Source organism: Canis aureus, chromosome 15 (genome assembly GCF_053574225.1).
Source record: "Canis aureus isolate CA01 chromosome 15, VMU_Caureus_v.1.0, whole genome shotgun sequence".
NCBI lineage: Eukaryota > Metazoa > Chordata > Mammalia > Carnivora > Canidae > Canis > Canis aureus.
This window is the reverse complement of record NC_135625.1, coordinates 65,574,782-65,593,953: the sequence shown is the minus strand read 5'-3', so window position 1 is coordinate 65,593,953 and position 19,172 is coordinate 65,574,782. Positions and strand designations below refer to the sequence as shown.

Here is a 19,172-nt window from a genome sequence, read left to right as displayed (position 1 = left end):
GTTTCTATGTCCTTTACAAAGCTGATTAAGAATAGCTGAATTAATAGTAACGTGGCAAGAATAGATATGACCATAAAGAATGGCAAAATTATTACTTTAAAATTGATTCCATTTTTAAAATTTTGCGGTAATAAAAGAAGAGATAACATTGCAAGAAATATATTACTGCCCTTGTAAATTTGTGAGACACCAATAATGAGCAATTCTACATTTGTTGGCTAATGGTATGGTACAACCAAACATTTATCAAAATAAAAATGAGGTCCATATGCATACAAAATCAACTCTTTATCCTAAGTATCATTAGAAACTATAGAGCCCCAAATGAACTCTTGAGGGTAAGGCTCTTAAAATAAAGAATAACATTTTAAGTGCTTAGCTATTACAAACTCATTTGATATTCATTTTAATTGCCATGACTATAATGAATATACTTTGTATTCAAACAGATGTCACAAGTACTACTACAGAAGTTCCAATATAATTCAGTCTTAGTTAAGAACGGGTAAATGGATATTTAAAATTGACTGTTACCAGGAAGGAGGGAAAAAAAAGAACCCAATTACAGCAAACATTTGCTCCTTAAAACAGCAAATTAAAGATTTTTATTAAATTGTATTCTTTCTTCTTTGGACATACACAGAACACAATCATACAGAAACACTCGCTACACCAACTACTCCCTTTCTTTGCTTCAGCTGTTCTATAGATCTAACTACCCTGGGAAACAGAAATTGGGAGTATGAAGAATGACTCAGAAGGGAAGGCTGAAATTCACTGTAGAATATTTAGAGACTGGTCTATGAAAGGATTAATAAATATACAATGCCAATCTAGTTTAGCTGAAGGAGTAGGTAATTATGTATGCTGTTTTCTTTTAATTGGCCAGACAAGTTCTAATATTTCCTTTAATCTTCTCTAAAATGGAATATTGAAACCTTAAAGTTTACCATGAGAGATCTTCACACTGTAAATTAGAAATGGCGTTTCTTAGTGTATGGTTCACAGAACTACAAATGGATGGTTTTTTTAAGAGCAAACATTCCTGGGCCCCAACCAAGTTCTATCAAATGGGAGTGTGGCCCAGGAATCAGCATTTTGACAAACCTGAGCATTCTGACGCACGCTATTGTTTAAAACAATTGCCTGAAGGTAGAATGAGGTAATACTTAAAATTATGTATTTTCATTTCATTCCAATCAGCAATAGTTTATTAAGCATTAATCTTTGGTGAGTGAAATTTGTATTCATGTATATGCACATTTAGGCAAGCAGCATATGATAAACTTATTTTCAAAGTATAAACTATTAAGTACAATAATCGTCTACAAATGTCGAATCACAAGAAAATAATCTGCGAATGTGCAGATGAACAATTAATTCTAGAGTTCAATTTAGTATTTATTCCCCCTGAAAAGGCATCTGGAGGTTGACAAGAAGTATGTTTAGCTTATTACTAGAAAATATACAAAAATACTGTTTAAAAACAAGTTTATCTTCTTTTTCTTGATGTTTTAGGAACCGCCGGTTTTGAAAAGGAACATAGGCTTCTGAGGGGTTTGTGGGGAAGAGACAGAGGGAAGAGAGAAGGAATGGAGAGCAAGGCCAGGAGCACTAGAGGCAGACTCGTTCTCTTACTTCTGACCTAATTCTCACAGTGCCCAAACTGTGAACTGAACTTATTTAAAAGTCATATTGTGTTTTGGAACCACTAGAGCAAAATTTCAAAAGTGGCAGTTGACTTTGGAGTTGAAGAGAAGCATGTAAGAAGATAAAGCTGATGGTATCAGCTACTATTCTGGTCAGCAGGTTGCCCTCACCCTCACCCTCGTCCACACCCTGAAGATTGAAGACAAATTGAGATCTTTGGAATGCACCTCAATAAGGAGCATTCACTTGTGAAACTCAGTGCTGAGGAAGTCACTAATTGTACCCAGTGCCCTGGATTTTCTTTGATCCTTAGTTGGCTTTTCCATGCATCGAAAACAAGATCCAGTAAAAAAAAGAGGCTATATAAGTGCAAACACATGGAAGAACAGGTGGGCCGTAGGGACTTGGAAGGTTTCCCATGGCCCACAGCAGTGGTTTTCAAAGAGTGGTCTCTACACCAGCAATGTTGTCATTGCCTGGGAACTCATGTTATTAGTTCACTCAGGCTTTAAACAAAATAAATACCTCAGCTGGGGAGCTTGCAACACACATTTGTTTTCTCATGGTTCTGGAGGCTGGAAGTTCGCAATCACATTGTCAGCCAATTGGGTTTCTGGTGAGGGCTCTCATCCTGGCTTGCAGATGGCTGCCTTCTCACTGTGTCCTCATGTGGTAGAGAGAAAGAACTGGCTTTCCCTCTTTTTATAAGGCCGCCAATCTCACCAGCTTTATGAACTTGTTTAACCTTAATTACCTACTAAAAGCTCTGTCTGAAATTCAGTCGCATTTGGGGTTAGGATTTCATCACACACATTTTGGAAGGACACAATTCAGCCCATTGGACTCATTACATATGAAAATTCTGGAGCCCCACCTCAGACCCAGTGAATCAGAAACCTGTGGAATGGGGCTCAGCAATCTGTGTGTTATTAATGTCCCGGGTTATTTCAATGCCTGCTGAAGTCTGAGAAACACCAGCCTTCAGGGGAAAAAAAAAATCCCAGTTCCACAGCAGAACACTTAGTTCATGCACCCCCCCTCAAGTCCCACTCCCTCCCTGGCCCCAGTTTCTCCCATGTACTTTCCAACCTTATTCCTTACTGTTCTTACTGAACTCAGCTTTTGCTGAGCTACTTCTGACCATGACCTAAAGGGTCATCCATATTCTGTCTTCTAGACTTCTGCTTACCCTCTTTCGACATCCTCAAATTGTCTTTCTGCCTCTAAGCACTACCTCAACACCTCAGCCACAATCACCTCCTTTCTTCAAACAGCAGAATCACCAATTGTCTGAAACAATCATGTGCACAACCACAGATTTTACTTTCTTAGATTCCACTGGTTACACTTGTCTATAATTTCACCACAAGGTTTTGCACATTAACCCCCCCCCCCAAAAAAAACAAATCAAATCAAATCTTTAAAATATCATATTGTTTTATCTAACTCTTCTTTGTAAGTACTCTCCACAATATTGCCTTCAATCCAATACTGATTTTGGGCAGCAAATAGCCCACCGGTCTGTGATGGAGCATGATGCCACTTCTAAAGTTGCTTATTATTAAAAATAATCAATACACTATTTGCTATGTATGAAGTTAAGTGCATCAAAGCCTATAGTAAGCATTAGCACATGACCCCAGGAAATTCTCACTCACCTATAGTAGGCATTATGATGCCTATTTGAATGAAAAAAAAAACAAACAAACACCTGGATATTAAGGCTTAAGAGTTCAATTAACTCCACCAAAGTCACTTACCTGAAGAGTGGCAAGGCTGAAAAGTGTGAACATTTGTTTCTTTCAGAGCACATCCTCTATTTCTACTCTGTTATACTATAGACTGAGGGATTTCGTTTTCCGTCAACATCCTGAATTTGCTGCCAAGAACTCCAAAGCATATGGATCTCTTGGAAAAGATATTTTGAGGGCAACCTTTGGAAATTCTTTATTTTTCTACACTCCGAACCACACACACACACGTGCACACACATACATCCTGAGGCATTGCTAAAAGTAAGCTATCACGAAAAAAAATTAGGTCGAACTTCTTGAGCAAACAGATACTATTAAGTGCCTATAGATAATAAAGAACTCTAAATTTTACTGCTCTTCTACATGCCATTTATCTCGGGCAGCCTTAAGAATGCTTTCAGTTGTACGTTAAGGACAACTGAAGAACTCAGACGGTAGTGCTTGAAAGTTCACAAGTGGCTCTGATACACTTTTGACCGAAGCAACTACTGATAATTAAGCACCAGAAACACAGATACACACACATAGGCACAAAAAAACTGCAAAAAAAACTCAGAATTTAAAACAATGCAATTTTTTCCTAAAAGCTTAAAACAATGCAATGTTTTCCTAAAATCATACTTTTCTCAGTTTCATTCTCCAGAAAACAAGTGATCGTTTACTTTTTTCACAGCTGCCTGCACTTTGGAGACTGGCCTCTAAGATAATACGTCGCACCTGTTGGATTGTTTAGGTAATTCCAAGCACCAGCTGAGATAGTAATTACAAGGAACACTCCATTCTCAGCCTACCTGGGGTGTTCAACAACCTCGACATCTTGCAGAAATAGGAGACGTACTGCTCGCAGTGCTCGGCACTGCTGGTGACGGCGCTGATCTGGTCCATGGAGGCACTGTAAACGAGCTGTGTCACCGAGTACTTTTCTGGGCTGTAGCCCACCACCGTGGTCTGCATCTGCAAATCGTGAGACACTATGGTCCACACTTTGTCCTCTGTGGGGAGAAAAATACCAGGAAAAGGGATCATTAGGATGCAAATCCTTCTTCCAATGGCCGAAAATACTGAGCTGCACTTTCCCTGAACTGATGGAGCAAAGAGCTGAGGATTGCCATCCTTCAGGTTCTATCCTGCAAGTTCTCCTTATATGTAGGTGAATTATAAAGAGATGCTTTTTATTAAAACCAAATGCAAGGGGCACCTGGGCATCTCTGTCAGCTAGGTGGCCCATTCTTGCTTTGGGCTCAGGTCAGGAGCTCAGGGCCCTGGGATGGGGCCCCGCCTCCTCAGGCTCTGTGCTCAGCATGGAGTCTGCATCAGGATGCTCTCGCTCCCTCTGCCTCTCCCCTACTTGCTCATTCTTTCTCCTACTCTCTACAATAAATAAATCTTAAAAAAAAAAAAAAACAACAACCACAAACAACAAACCAAACCAAAATGCAAGATACCTCTTAAGCAGAGAAAACAGCTCGTGTCTCTGGTTGATGCTAAGGTCCACAGCACTGAATGTGAGGCTCATTATATTCCCACTCCTTCCTGACTCCCTAACCCATCACTCCTCTGGTACAATAGTATTTGCTCCTTCCAAACTGAACTGTGCTCTCTCAAGCTCTGAATCTCTGTCTATGCTGTTCGCTCCAATCAGAATGTGCATCCTCCTCTTGTCAACAAATGTTCCTCTCACCCTGACCTTTCAGGTAAAATTGGAGCCTCATTCTGTGTGACTGAAATGCTCTATAAGCAGGCAACGATACAAATGAGTAATTACCTTGATGCTTTGGACCCTGAAAATTTCAATGTGTGAAAAGGAGAAGCGAATCTAAGATTGATGAGGTTAAATTATGACCTGATCTATTCCTGAATTTGAATGAGAAACATAGCCATGAACCCATAATTTTTCTTCATAAAAAATGCAGACCTACGTCCTAGCTCTGTCCACTGGGAAAGGCCCCAAACAAGGACAACCTGTAGCACCAGATTATCATCACTCAATATGATTTTTCATTAAGAGGAAACAGGGCTGCTGGATGAAGTGACTGATTTCAGGGCTAGAAATGCACAAGATAAGCCTGGAACATAATGTCACATAGAAAAAAATAAGCTATTGGAAACAGGGGGCATTTAAAAAAAAGAAAAAGACACCAGGATCAGAGAAGAATGATTTTAACATCAGTGAGAATATCCTGCAATGGGATAAAATACGTCAGGGATGTTTAATTCTAGGAGTTCATAAAAATAAAAAAGAAATGTTCAGTCTTAAGGAAATGCCAAGTAACTAACCCATTATTTTGAATATTAGGAATAAGGACTACGAAGCCAACACTTAGCACATCTTACCAGTAGGAACCATAACATCACTAAATGCTCTCTTTATGGAAATATTTCAGCTCATAAATGAAGACTAAGTGATGGAATTAGGGGACCCTCATTTTGTAACTCCTAACACGCAGGATCTAGGCAATGGTTATTTGCAGCTGCTAACATAGCCGTGAGTCAAACCGGAGGAGACATGTCTTCTGGTGGGAGTACACAACCCAACCTGGGGAGCAGTGTGGACAAGATCAAACATGAGTTTCACTGAGCATACGGTCCTGACTGCCAACTTCTAGGAAATACAGGGTCCAGCTGCTCAAGACAAAGCCTTGGAGTCCCCACTATATCCCCCCTTTCTTCTACACTCATCATCCAAACTATCAGTTAATCCAGTCTGCTCTATCTCCTCCACTGGGATCTGAGCACTCCTGCCCACCCCCCGCCCCTCACTGCTCAGGTCAAAGCCCCCACCTCCTCTTGCCCCATCCCACAGTACCTTCCAACCAGCCCCTGCTTTCCCCCTGTGCTCTCACCCCTACCCTATACCCAGCAGCCAAGCTGAGCCTCTGCAAATAGAAGCCAAGTTCAGATACTCTGCTCCAAGCCTTCACGTGGCACTAGGTCTCATTCAGAGGAAAAGTCTAGCTGTTGAAACAGTGGAGGGCCCTTTGTGGTCTAGCTCCACCTTGCCACCACCCTCTCCTGCCCTCCTCACCTCCCCCCTGCTCCTCCAGCCACAAGGGAGCCTGCCTCCATCAGCGCAGTCAGGGAGCCCTTCCTGGGAGCCTTTGCTCTCCCTCTGTCCTTGGAGGCCACGGGGCCCTCTGTCTGCCCCACTGCCACCCTCGCCTCTCCTGGTCCCATCCCCACTACAGCTCTTTTCTATCTCCGGGTCCGGCTCTGTTTTTTCCCTAGGATTTATCCTTCTCTGACACTGCACATTTTCATTCTGGCTGTCTCCCCACGTTAGATGCAGGGGTAGGCAGGCGTTGTTTCCAATGCTGGATGCGCAGTGCCTGGAACAGCAGCTGGCACACAGCAGGCCTTCACCATATATTAGTATGAATTAAGAAAACACAAGTAGAACACAAAGACCTTGGTCTAGGAACGTCCTAAAGCACTGTGGTTGGGGATTCGGCACTGCCATGACCTTCCCGAACGACCCTGGACAAGCCCCTTGGTTCTAGACTGCAGTTTCCCCTCATGGCTTACAAAATGCCTCTGCATCAGAATCCTTTGCACCTTGCTCTTCTTCAACTAAACAATTCAATTACGGAGCCTGTGTCATGGCACATTTTCCAAAAGATAATGGTTTTCCATGTTCACCGTTGGCATGATCAGATGGTCTTCCCCTGGCTCCTCCGAGAAAGCAAAGAAACTATAACATATTTTAATCATCGTCTCTCTTTCTGACATGATTCTGACAACACACTGATTGCCATTTATTTATTTATTGATTGATTGATTGATTGATTGATTGATTGTTTTTTTACTGATTGCCATTTATATTCAGACCTTCACGTTTACCTTCCGCTAAGTCAAGATCCATTAGTTAAATAAGGGTAAGTCATCTCTTTTCTGATAAAATCAGCCTCTAGTATAGAGGCTCTCCAGTGTTATGACAGTACTCACTACTTACTTTTAAAAAACAAAACCAAATCCTTACCAGGACCTCATCCTTGTCCCGTAGCGATGTTTCAAAACTTTCATTCTTTAAGTCATAATGAAATAGTCATTTTAACTCTGGGCCTTTTTAAAAGTAACAAACCCCTTTTTAATTTACACAAAATAATGTTCATAACGGCAGACATTAATTAAGCAAGTAAAATAAAAATGGTCACCTACTAGGGTCTCTGTCAATGACTTTAAAAATATTAACCAATTTATTAATATTGATGAGTCTCTAACATTTTGGTCCTAGTGGCTGCTGGGCCCTAAACCCTACATCCATGCATTTCAGCACACAATTTAGTATCAGTCCTCAGGGCACCATTTTCTTTATACTTGTTTTATAGCCCATTCACTCATTCAGCAAACATTACTGGGTACCCACTACATGACAGATACGGAGCTAGGGAAACCACAAAGAAAAGAAATTCTGAATTTTTGGAGTCTTATACTCTAGTGGGGAGAAAACAGACAATAAGCCAAAGATTAAAATAATATATATAGGTAGCACCCAACAATGGTGAGGAAAAACTACAACAGGACTGGAAGAACAGGCTGTAGATTGCAATTTTTTAAATTGAAGTTTAATTGATACTCAATATCCTATTAGTTTCAGGTATACATCATAGTGATTTGATATTTTTATACATTGTAAAATGATCCCCATGACAAGTCTAGTTACCATCTGTCACTGTACTAATTACAATATTATTGACTATATTCCCTATGCTGTACCTTACATTCCTGTGATTTATTTATTTTATAGCTGGAAGTTTATAGCTCTTAATTCCCCTTAACTATTTTGCCCATCTCCCAACCCCTCCCCATCTAGTAACCAAGTTTGTTTCCTGAAACTGTTCATCTGTTTTTGTTTTGTTTCTTTTTTTTAGATTCCACCATATGAAATCATATGGTGTTTGTCTGTCTTTGTCTGATTACATTTTTTTAAAATGCAGAGGAAACCGTGACAGCCCTCACTAAGTGACGTCTGAATAAACAAAGTCATTGTCCAGCAAGCCATGTGGATGTCTGGGGAAAAGTATTCCAGACAGAGGAAGTGCAAATGAAAACATTCTAATTCTGAAATATTCCTGTATTGTTCAGGTATGCAAGGAGGCCAGCAAATGAGAAAGGAAAAAACAGCAGGAATTAAAGTCTGAGGTGTAATGCGGATGGGTGGGTGTGACCTTGAAGTGAGATAGAAAGCCCTTGGCATTAGAAGGTTGGAAGCAAGTTAATGTAGCATGCTTCAACTTATTCTCTGACATTCAATTCTTTATTTCAATAGAGCTATACTTCAGAAAGGCTTGAAAAAAAAAGAATATATATATGTACATATAAATACACATACACACACACATATATATGTACATATATATATATATATATATACTCACACACACTCATAGATATATGTATAAAGATTTAAAACCTTTTAGTGTTGTGGCATTACATAAATTAATATGTAAACTCTATTTTAATGGCATAAAGCAACTACTGTTGATGCATCTTTGCAAATTATTTTTTAATGCTTGCATGTTACGCTTGAGCCATTAAATCTTAAGTGACAAATGTATATTAACAATTTTGCAGATATCCACCGCGTCTCGAAGAAAGTTATACTGTATAATTTTTTCTTTGCTAGTATCATAAGTGAAAAATTAAGAATCTTATTCCCATATTTGTAACGTGTTTACATAATCTGTGTTATCAGTTATGTGCGTGATGCAAATAGAAACTACTATGTATAGCAAATTCTAAATTTCTGCCACTGTTCCATGTTCATGAAGAAGCAATTGATAAACTAGTATATTTCAAATACTCTCTTTGGATTAGTGTGTCATGAAAGTGCCTTCTGTGATTACTGAGAGCTTAGTATCTGTTTCATCATGCAATTGCATATTTAAAAATTATCTCACTGTACAATGTTTTCAGTACAGATGATATAGTTATATTTTCCAAATACTGGGACACATATGGAGCGCATTGTGGAAATGTATCCTTCTGCTTGGAAATAAACAGAATCCTCAAGATTACCCAGCTTAGTTGTGTTGACACGAGTACATCAGAAAGGTCCTTCTGCTGCCTCTACCCGTGACCTCACATCCTCATCCTATTTGTAATTCTCAAACAATTCCCTTCATGAGAACTCAGTTCTTTGGAGCTCTGGCCAGGAACTGATAAAGCCAGGAAATGACCAGTGGAAAAACAAACAAACAAAACAAAAACAAAGAATAAGTCATTCCAGGATATAACCAGCTTCTTTATCATGTATATATGGCTGTTTTTGACTCTTCCACATTATCCAATACAATCTGAGTTCATATTACAGGTCATATTGTAATAAAAGTCTAATCTAAGCTGAATCCAGTAGGGAAAAAATGGGTATATGCATCTAAGTGTTTTTGATTTTCAAACCATATCACTATACTGGTTGAGGACCAATTTGTTAATCTGAGAGATTTCTTCCTCACCTTTATTCATCTTCTAAAAAAAGAGAATACACTGTAAACTACCTAAATTTAAAATAGTTTATAAAATATATTGGAGGGGCATAATGAACATCTGCTTACAGTCCAAATTCCTTAGAAACCTTGGCCTATTATGCCAGGAATGACTTTGAGTTTCTCACTCTCAGAGTAACATAATGGGAACTGAACAGGATACATGTCTCTCAACATTTTCCATATTGCATGTAAATCTTGGCTGCTGAGTAAAACTAGTAGATTCAATTTTGTATATCCTTAAGCTTCTCCTCCAATAAACTGCATTCCAATAACTTTATCTGTCACTTTCTTTGGGCACAGAAGTCTTAATGGCTATTAGACTGATTCCATTAATCAAAGATTGAACACTAACTATGAGCAGGAGATGAGCAAGGATCTCCAATTAAATGCTACAGCATTAATAAGAATTGTTTTTGCAAAACTTAAAATTTGCAGCCTTAGAGGAACACATATCCAAGGAAAGAAGCCTAACATTTGAAGGAAGCCATGTTCTCAAGTGGAAAATTTTGAATACCAAATAACATCAATGTAAAATCTTGAAGGACATCCATTGTGACTCTCTTCTATTAGAGATTAAGAAGCCAAGTCTTAAGAGGGATAAGAGACTTGCTGAAATGACCATAAAGAGAGTGGCAAAATGATGGAGACTTTGTCTCCTGGTTCTGGATTTAGTACTCTTTTCACTCCTCATCCCTTTGACTCAGTGGTGACATGGTTGGTGACACATCAACATTTTTACTGTCTTCCCCATTGCTTCCCCATAGCAATCCACTAATGTTCAGGGGGTAGGGCAAACATCTGGATAGACTTTTTAAATGACAATATAACCTATTGCACTTAGAAAAATGTCATAAAACAGTAATGCACACATTCACAACTATTTATTGAACTCCTAACTGGTTTCATCAGTTATGTTCTGGGGATACAAGAATAACAGACTTGAGTTCCTGTTCTCAATAAGCTTGTAATCCATTGATGGTAACAGAACATTAAGCTTGAAATTACAAATCACCTACAAGTGCTAAAATGGAGATATGCACAGGCCACTGCGAGTTCCTACAGAAAGCCCATATGACCCAGATATAGAAAGTTATGAAATGACCAGACGGACATGGCACTTGAAACTTTAACTATAAAGGTTAAATAGTGATGAGCTATATGAAGGGTAAAGGTCAGTTTCATTCTTCTCATAGTTCAGACCAAATACTTTGGAGAAAAAAAAGGATTTAGTAGATGGGATCTAGATCAATTGGAGATTGAAGTGTCTGCAATAGTGAAATATAAGATTGCAGAGCCCCAACAATTGTGCATGAGTCAAAAGGTCTAGTGCATGGTTATAGGTGGGTGTTGGAAAATTCTGAAGATAAAGTATCAACTCATATTTTAAAAATATTTCTTCAAGGCTACATATGACACGCCCATAGCTAAAATCATCCTCAACAATGAAAAGTTGAAATCTTTTCCTCTAAGATCAGGAGCCTGCCAAGGGGAATAAGATTAGGGATATGCATGGGCTTTAATTTTATATTTGATGTTGTTTTTTCCTAATCTGGGGGTTGGATATAAGCTAGAAATATTCCACACTGAAACAAACAATTAAGGAGTATTTTATTTCTGAGATCCAGATCTGAGATCCAGATCTCTACAAAAGTTAACAACTGGACCAAAATTGGTCATTTTACATGAGCTACGTGTGCTTTACTAAGTCACACAATAGTTTCTTAAATTATTAATAACCACTTGTCATTATTTGAAGTATTAATTTCAACAAAATTGCCTACAAATCTTTCAGATAGAAAGACCCAGCACAATGTTAGGTTATAGTATGGTCTTTTTTTTTTTTTTTTTTGTCATTTTAAGAGGATCTATTTGAAAATCTTATTAGTTTTTCAAGTGTGTCAGCTTGAGGACCCTAAATTTCATATATCATTATTTGGCTTGGAAGATTTTCTCAATAAGTATAATGCTACTGACACAACTTAAATTATTAGAAATTTGGTGTCATATTTGTGTCCCCCAATAGATAGTGTGCGAGCATTACAAGCCTCTCTGTAGCCTAACCTCTAATAACAGAGAAGCCATCTCACAATGGCAGGCCGTGGTAGTTGGAATCATTCATAACGCCAGCTATGTATGCAGTTCAGGTGGCACAGGCATCCTGAATCACATGTCAAGAAATAAGGTATGTAAAGCAGATGGAACCTCTGCAGGAAGCAGTGAGGAAATGAGCTCAAAGTACAGATGATGTTCTGCAGGTGGTGGAAAGTGTTGATTATTTTTATGCTCACAATTCCGGCCCAGAGACGGATGACAAATCGAGTGCTGTGAACATGTACAAATAATGGTGGATCATTCTCACCCACCCAACGTACAATTTGGAGCTTATTTGTGTCTTTTTTTTTTTTTTTCTAAGAAGGCATTAGCTATTTTCTGGGAAGAAGGATATTTGTTAATGTTTTTGTTCCATTGCAGGGATGTTAAAATTCTTTTACAATACAGCTGTGGTTACTGACTGCATTTCTGTCAATACTTAGACAAGCTAATCTTCCCTTTCCTTTCCTCTCACACGAGGTGGAGATGTGGCCCCTGTGTATTTGACAGTCGGGAGTCCACCTCTGTGGCAACAAGGAGTGTTGTTCCCCTTGAGCAAGGAAATGCTACTCTTCTTGTCGCTTATAACATATTAGATTCTGAGCTCAGTTCCAACTTGGGACTAAGGAAATGTCATCCAGGATCAGTGACTGACCATTCCTGTGGACCTTTAAAGATAACATCTCCTGTTATTTAAGAATACCTTGAAATATGCTGCACACACTAGGTTAAAAAAAAATAATTCTTCAAATAATTACTCTCCCACACTGGCCTACCTGTTGCTGGGCTGTGGCAAGCAGCCCCATCTCAGGGCCTGGCTGCCCCTGTGCCTTCCCGGTGTCCCCCCACCTGCTCCCAGGACTAACTCTTTCACTTCCGTTTAGTCTTGACTCAGATGGCAGATCTCACTAGGCCCACCCTGCCTGCCATCTTCAAACTTACAACCCACCCTGCCCTTTACCTACTTTGTTGTTTCCTAGCACATACGGCCTTCTAACATATAGTATATAATTTATTTACTTGAAATGCTTATTTTGTGTTGTCTGCTTCCCCTACCACTTTCCTCAAAGACCATACACTCCACTATGCTGGAGAACTTTTTAAAATAACATCTTTACTGGTATACTCAAATTCTTAGCACGGTGCCTAGCAGTCTGCAGAAGTTCAAGAAATCTTGTGCTAATTATATACCTTATTCCTTTCTTCATTTAGCTTCCAACAAGCTTCTATCACTATCATCATCAGTGATTCCTGTAAAGGACCCATTTGAAATATATAGTTCATGGGGTTATGGCTCACACCAGAGAGCTCTACGATATTAAGCTTGAAAAAAAAAAAGCATTTAGAAAGTCTTTACAGGTGAAAGAAACAAAGTGATATTTGGAATTGTAGAGGACTGGTATTGTACTTGCAATATTTACAAGATATTAAACTGCAGCGATTTTTAAAAGAGCAACATAAAAATATATCTAAAATGCAATAAGCATCTTAAAACCATCACTGTTTCTTTCTAGGTTGAATAGTAAGAGAGTAAGTGTTCTCTGCTAAGTATGGGAGGCTTCTTTCCATGGTAAGAGTTTCAGGAACAGAGGAGCTTTCATTTATGAACAAGTTGCTTCATTCCAAGTGCAGTTCTAGGCCCCGGGCACATAAAGATAAGTAATGGCCGTTTAAAGCCATCAAAAAACTAGCAAGAGGAGGGAAGTACACAAAATAAGTGATGACGGTACAACCTGAAAAAGTAACTGCTAATTTTCAGGCAACTGCCAGAATAATCCAAATAATAAGATTTAGTATATAAATCATAAACCCACTTATAACCTACACCGAGTTCTTTAATGGTTTAAAATTCTCTAGCATTAAAATAAATAAATAAATAAATAAATAAATAAATAAATAATAAATAAATAAATAAAATTCTCTAGCATTGTATTTTATACTTTTTGTTGTTGTTGTTGGGGAATTTTATTTTCTGTTAGTATTTAGTTTAGTATATGTGCTGCCAAAGCGAGCACTGTTAGTATTTAGTTTAAATCTGATTTGTAACAGGCTAACTTGAGAAATTACATTCTTCCTGAAGTTTCTATCTAAAAAGCTTTGATGTAGTGGCACACATAAAGCTGGAAATGATAGTCTGATTTTCTATTAACAGAATAGAATCTCACCAGATGGGCCTTCCTTTCGTGTTGACCCAAGCTCACATCACTGTCTGCTCCCTGAAAGTTTGCGAGATCAAGTTTACCTCTTCAGGGGTGGTAAAGGCTGCGGTGTAAGCAACTTTCTATCAGAGGATTTGTGGCCCTTCCTCCCTTCATCAAACCCAGGCACAGGGCTTAATTAAAAAAAAAAAAAAAAAAAAAAGCAAAGTTGATACAGATAACATTTATCACCTTGGAAGAAAAATCCCCAAATAATCAACTCCTCTAAGTATTTAATTTTCCCCATTAACTCAGTTTCTCTTCACTGAAGCAGCCCTCATTGTGGGGGACATTAGCAAGACAGTCTGACAGATTAAGTTCCTTGGTGAGGATAATTAGCTAGAAATAACTTTTTAGGGAAAGAAACCCTTAAAATATCAGAGTTAACATATTCGAAGGGACTAAAACTGGTGTTCTCACTTTAATTTTAACAGAAGTACAAATGTGTTCCGTGGTTTCACTTTTCAGAAATGATTCTCTGTGAAGCTTCCTAAATCCTCAGTTGACTCTAAACGCAGCAAGTTCTGTCCTCCTGCCAGGAATGCTGCCTCCTGGCCCAGCTCTTCTTGGTCCATCGGGGTTCAGATGGTAAGCACTTTGTTGAAAATACTGCCCACTTCCCAACCCCTAGTACCCTACCAAATAAGATGTGCATCCATCTCCATCTGCTTCCTTAAAAGTCTATATTAACCAATGTGTTTGCATTTCTCATTTCACATTTGTAATATTTTTTTGTAGTCACAGTTTTGTTAAGTCACTCACTGAGAGCAATGTGGGCATCAGTGCCATTGCTTACTCCTCCTATTGTCTAACAGAGTACCTGCTACAGGTACTCAAGTGCTCAATAAATACTAAACTACTGAAGACATATTGGGCATGATAAAGTTAAATCATACTGGGACCCACAAAATGGAGTCTGAGGAAATTAAATACTGGGTATTTAAAGATATTAAGAAATTATGATTGGTTATTAGCTATGAAAATGTGATTTGGGGTATGCTTTTTGAAAAAGAACCATGATCCTTAATAGATACAGGCTAAAATATCACTAAGGTCTGGGACTTGCTTCAAAGTAATTCCATAGCAGGAAGGAGAAAGCCAAATTAATCAAAATTGGCTGTCACTGGCCACTTGTAGCAGCTGGGTAATGGGCCTCCAGGACCCTGTATGGTGTTGTAATTCTGGATATGTTTGGAAGCTGATCATCTAGCAGAGAAAATATATTTTTCAAACAATAACCAAAGGATCATTATAATTTGTATTCATTTTATGTAGGAATTTTAGAGTCTATTTTTTATCTTGAATAAGCGAATGGTCATCACATGAGTATTCTCATGACTTATTGTCATTACCCCTCAATTTTTCGAAAATAGAAAAAGGTTAAAATAATTAATGTGCAATTATCAAATATAATTTAGAGGTAGTGGGTATTTTGGAAACATAGAATCAGTGGGGGGGGGGGTGGAGGGAGAAAAGAGTACACAAGTGCAAGTGGGAAGAAGGAAAGAAGGAAGAAGATAGTAAGGAAAGAAGGAAAGAAGGAGATAGGAAGGCAAGAAGAAGAACGAAAGAGAACGGACAAAAAGTGGGGAGAATAGAGGCCATGCACATGTCCGTGTCCATAAATGAAGTTTTATTGGAACATGGCCATGCTGATTTGTTGACACATTGTCTCTGGCTACCACTACACCATGGACACGGTGTCAAGGAGTTGAGACAGATGCCATGTGGCTCCCAAAACCTAAGACCCTCACTCTGCAGACATTTATGGAAGAAGGTTACTAACCCCATAACAAAAGTGACAAGTGAGAAAGCAGAAAGAAGAAAGAAAAAGAAGAAAGACACCTAGCTTTATAGGAATGTGTAAACCTCCTAGAATGAAGCTGACAGATGACACTTCCCAAAGAGTGACCAACCAGATAAGGGGACAAATCAGTGAAGAGGGACGGAGGAGGATTTAACACACCCAAGCCCAGGGGCTGTTCTGTTTCCTACATGTGGAAAGAATGGTAATCAAAGTATAAACTTTGACAAGTATCTGCAATTTGTTGTACAGGTATGCTTACATTCTCCAATTTAGTTATTCCCTCTACTATTATGAGTGTAAGGTTGTTTTCAGGTACAACTCAAAACACTATCAAGGTATTATCTAATATATTTGAATCCAAGTGAATCTACTCTACTGGGCTGAACAGTGTTCTCACAAAATTTGTATCTACCCAGAACCTGTATGTCACCTTATTTGAAAATAGGGTCTTTGCAGATATAATCAAGTTTAGATGAAGTCAAACTTATTTAGGATGGGTCCAAATCCAATGACTGATGTCCCCTAAAAAGGGGAATGTGGACACACAGACATAATATCATGTAACAATGAGACAGACAGTGGAGTAAAGTAACTACAATCCAAAGGATGCCAAGGACTACACCTACCAGAAGAGGGAAGAGATAAGGATAGGTCTCTTTAGAGCCTTCAGAGAACACATGACCTGTGGCCACCTTGATATCAGATCTACAGCCTCCAAGACTATGAGAAAATTAATTTCTCTTGTTTTAAGCCACCCACCCATTTGGTGGTCCTTTGTCACACCTATAAATCACCTTTTTGTCCTGTGTAAGTGTTTAACTCCCATTATGTATTATAGGTAAAAGAGGGAAGTGGTGGAGGAGTCTTTATAACATTGCCTTCTGCGTGAGGCATATTATTCATTTTTTCCATCACGGTGGTAAAATAGGAAAAAGACACAGCTAATACCCTTAACAAGCTCACAGCCTAGACCTGTGCACTGATAACCACAGTATTGCATATTGGGGAGGCCTACAGAAGGGACACTGAGTGGAGAGGGTGTGCTTTATATGCTGATCTGCAGGGGCCAAGCTCTTATGTAACTACGATCACCCTCCCTCCCCCCACCCAGGGATTTGGAATCTCTTGCCTTTTGCCTCCTATGCTGATACAATTAATGATCCTTAGAACTCCTCTCTCCCATTCCATGAGGTAAGTGGTTTCCCCCGCACTGCCTTTCATCTCAGCACAATCATAGGGAGGCCCCAGCAATTCTGGTATTTCCTTGATTTACTGCTGCTGGCAATGCTGGAGGGACTGGAAAGCCTTGAGCATCATTCCAGATCAACACTCCAGGTGGGACCGCATGGTGTTGTGTTATTGACTGGAGTGAGACACCGGTATCTAGCAAAGGGCCTGAAGCAGAAGACATAATCATCTAGTTGGATCCCTTAGACAAATATTTCTGAGTTGCCAGTGAAAATCAAATTTACAAATTAGAAGTTCCTGCTTTTGCTGAGAACAGCCCCTGTTGCTTATTAGGGAATGTGGGTTATGCGGCGGTGGTGGTGGGGCTAAAAGAGAGGAAATTTAAACCTGAGAATGGTATTTCTCCGATATGAGCTATGGGTATCTCCCTTCTAATTTGTATGGTATCAATGGGCATCACCAAAGTTCATTCATTCATTTATTCTTTCATTTGCTCCTCCGATAAACATGCCCCACTTACTCTGGGCCCCTGGGCCATAAGCTTGTTCGTGGTAAATAAAACAGACTTGGCCTTGACCTTCAGAGACTGTAACAGAGATGAAATAGAAACAAACAAACAAACAAACAAACAAACATCCAATGGGGCAGGAGATTTGAAGGAAAGAGATAGCAGTGTTATATATTCACAGGAGGGAAGCCGTCAGGATGAACAGAAGCAGCCTCTCATCAACAGATATTTAAACTGGCCCTAAAAGATGGAAGAGCTGGTGGTGGAAGATGAGGATGCAGTGGTAGCCGGGGGTCAAAGGTGGAATAGGAGAAAGTTCCAGGCAGACGGAATAAATGGCACAAAGGTTGTAAGGTGAGAAAGAACTTGGTGGGTTCAGGAAACAGAGGGGGAGGACCGGGGTGGGTGCGGTCAGGCTGGGGAGCCCTTCTGTGCAGGGTGAGGCCCTGAGGAAGATGCAAAGCAGGAGAGGACACATGGAAAATTTCCATGCGGGGAAGCAACACCATCCCATTTCTGTTTTTAAAGAATCACTCTGGCTGTTGTCCGAAGAACAGGTTAGTCAGTAAGAGTGGAAGCTGACAGGCGACACATAGCCCTGAATAAAGATGGCGGTACCAAGAAGTAGAGTGGTGGCAATGCAAGTATGGCCAATCAGTTTGAAATCTATTTGCTAAGAAAAAAAAATATAAATTATTGATGGGTTGGATAAGGCAGGTAGTGGAGTAAGAGAGGTGGGGAAAGGAGAGAGAGAGAGAGGGAGAGAGAGATGTGGTATGTAGGATGACTACCAGTCAGCCATCTTTGCTGGTGGAGTGATCAAAAGTTCCACTTTTAACAAGCCAGACTTGAGATGCTCAAGAGACGGTTAATTGCTTAGATGAAGTAAATTAGATATAAGCATCTGGGGGCGCAGAAGAAAGGTCATAGCTGGAGATGTGGATGTTTGTGAGGCTGCATGTAGATTGTATCCAGTGCGATGGACACCAGTGAGGGATGTGGGGCAAATGTTTAGAAAGAGCGAGATGAGCTCAGGCAAGGCTTGGGGACTATGACTTTCAGAGGCTTCAAAGGAGACTGAGGTCAGTGAAATCTTGTAAGAGCCTAAGCCAGACGTGACACGTCTGTGTTTCATGCTCCCTATCTATCTTCTCTACTCCAGCCTCAGCACCTACAGCTTCTGAGGAGGGTCTCAGGACAGGTAACAGGGCAGAAGGTAAAGCCACCACAAGCACCGTGCAAGCAAAGTGCTGTGCGCTCAAATGATCAAGTGGTGGCCGTAATCGGAAAAGCACTTTGAGAAACGAGATAAGGGTGTGAGTTATTATGGGAAGTAAGATGAAGATTACTCTCTAGCAGATCATTTGCTTCCATCGAATACATTATTTCAAATGAGATGATGTACATCAGTAGGGAATATTTCAAGCCACCTAAGATTTTTAAGTGTCCCTATAAAAGCCCGGAAACTTTTTCAATTCGTAAGATGGAGTA

The 19,172-nt window shown here is 39.5% G+C and overlaps 1 protein-coding gene across 6 annotated transcripts in view; it reads right to left on the bottom strand.

The window, feature by feature from the left end:
• Positions 1 to 19,172, bottom strand: part of CNTNAP2 (contactin associated protein 2) — a 1,978,697-nt gene that overhangs the window by 655,094 nt on the left and 1,304,431 nt on the right. For all 6 annotated transcript variants that reach the window (XM_077850275.1, XM_077850276.1, XM_077850277.1 and 3 more), the window contains one exon: positions 4,196 to 4,396. In XM_077850275.1, coding sequence (XP_077706401.1) covers positions 4,196 to 4,396 — 201 coding nt within the window. The remainder of the gene's footprint in view (positions 1 to 4,195; positions 4,397 to 19,172) is intronic.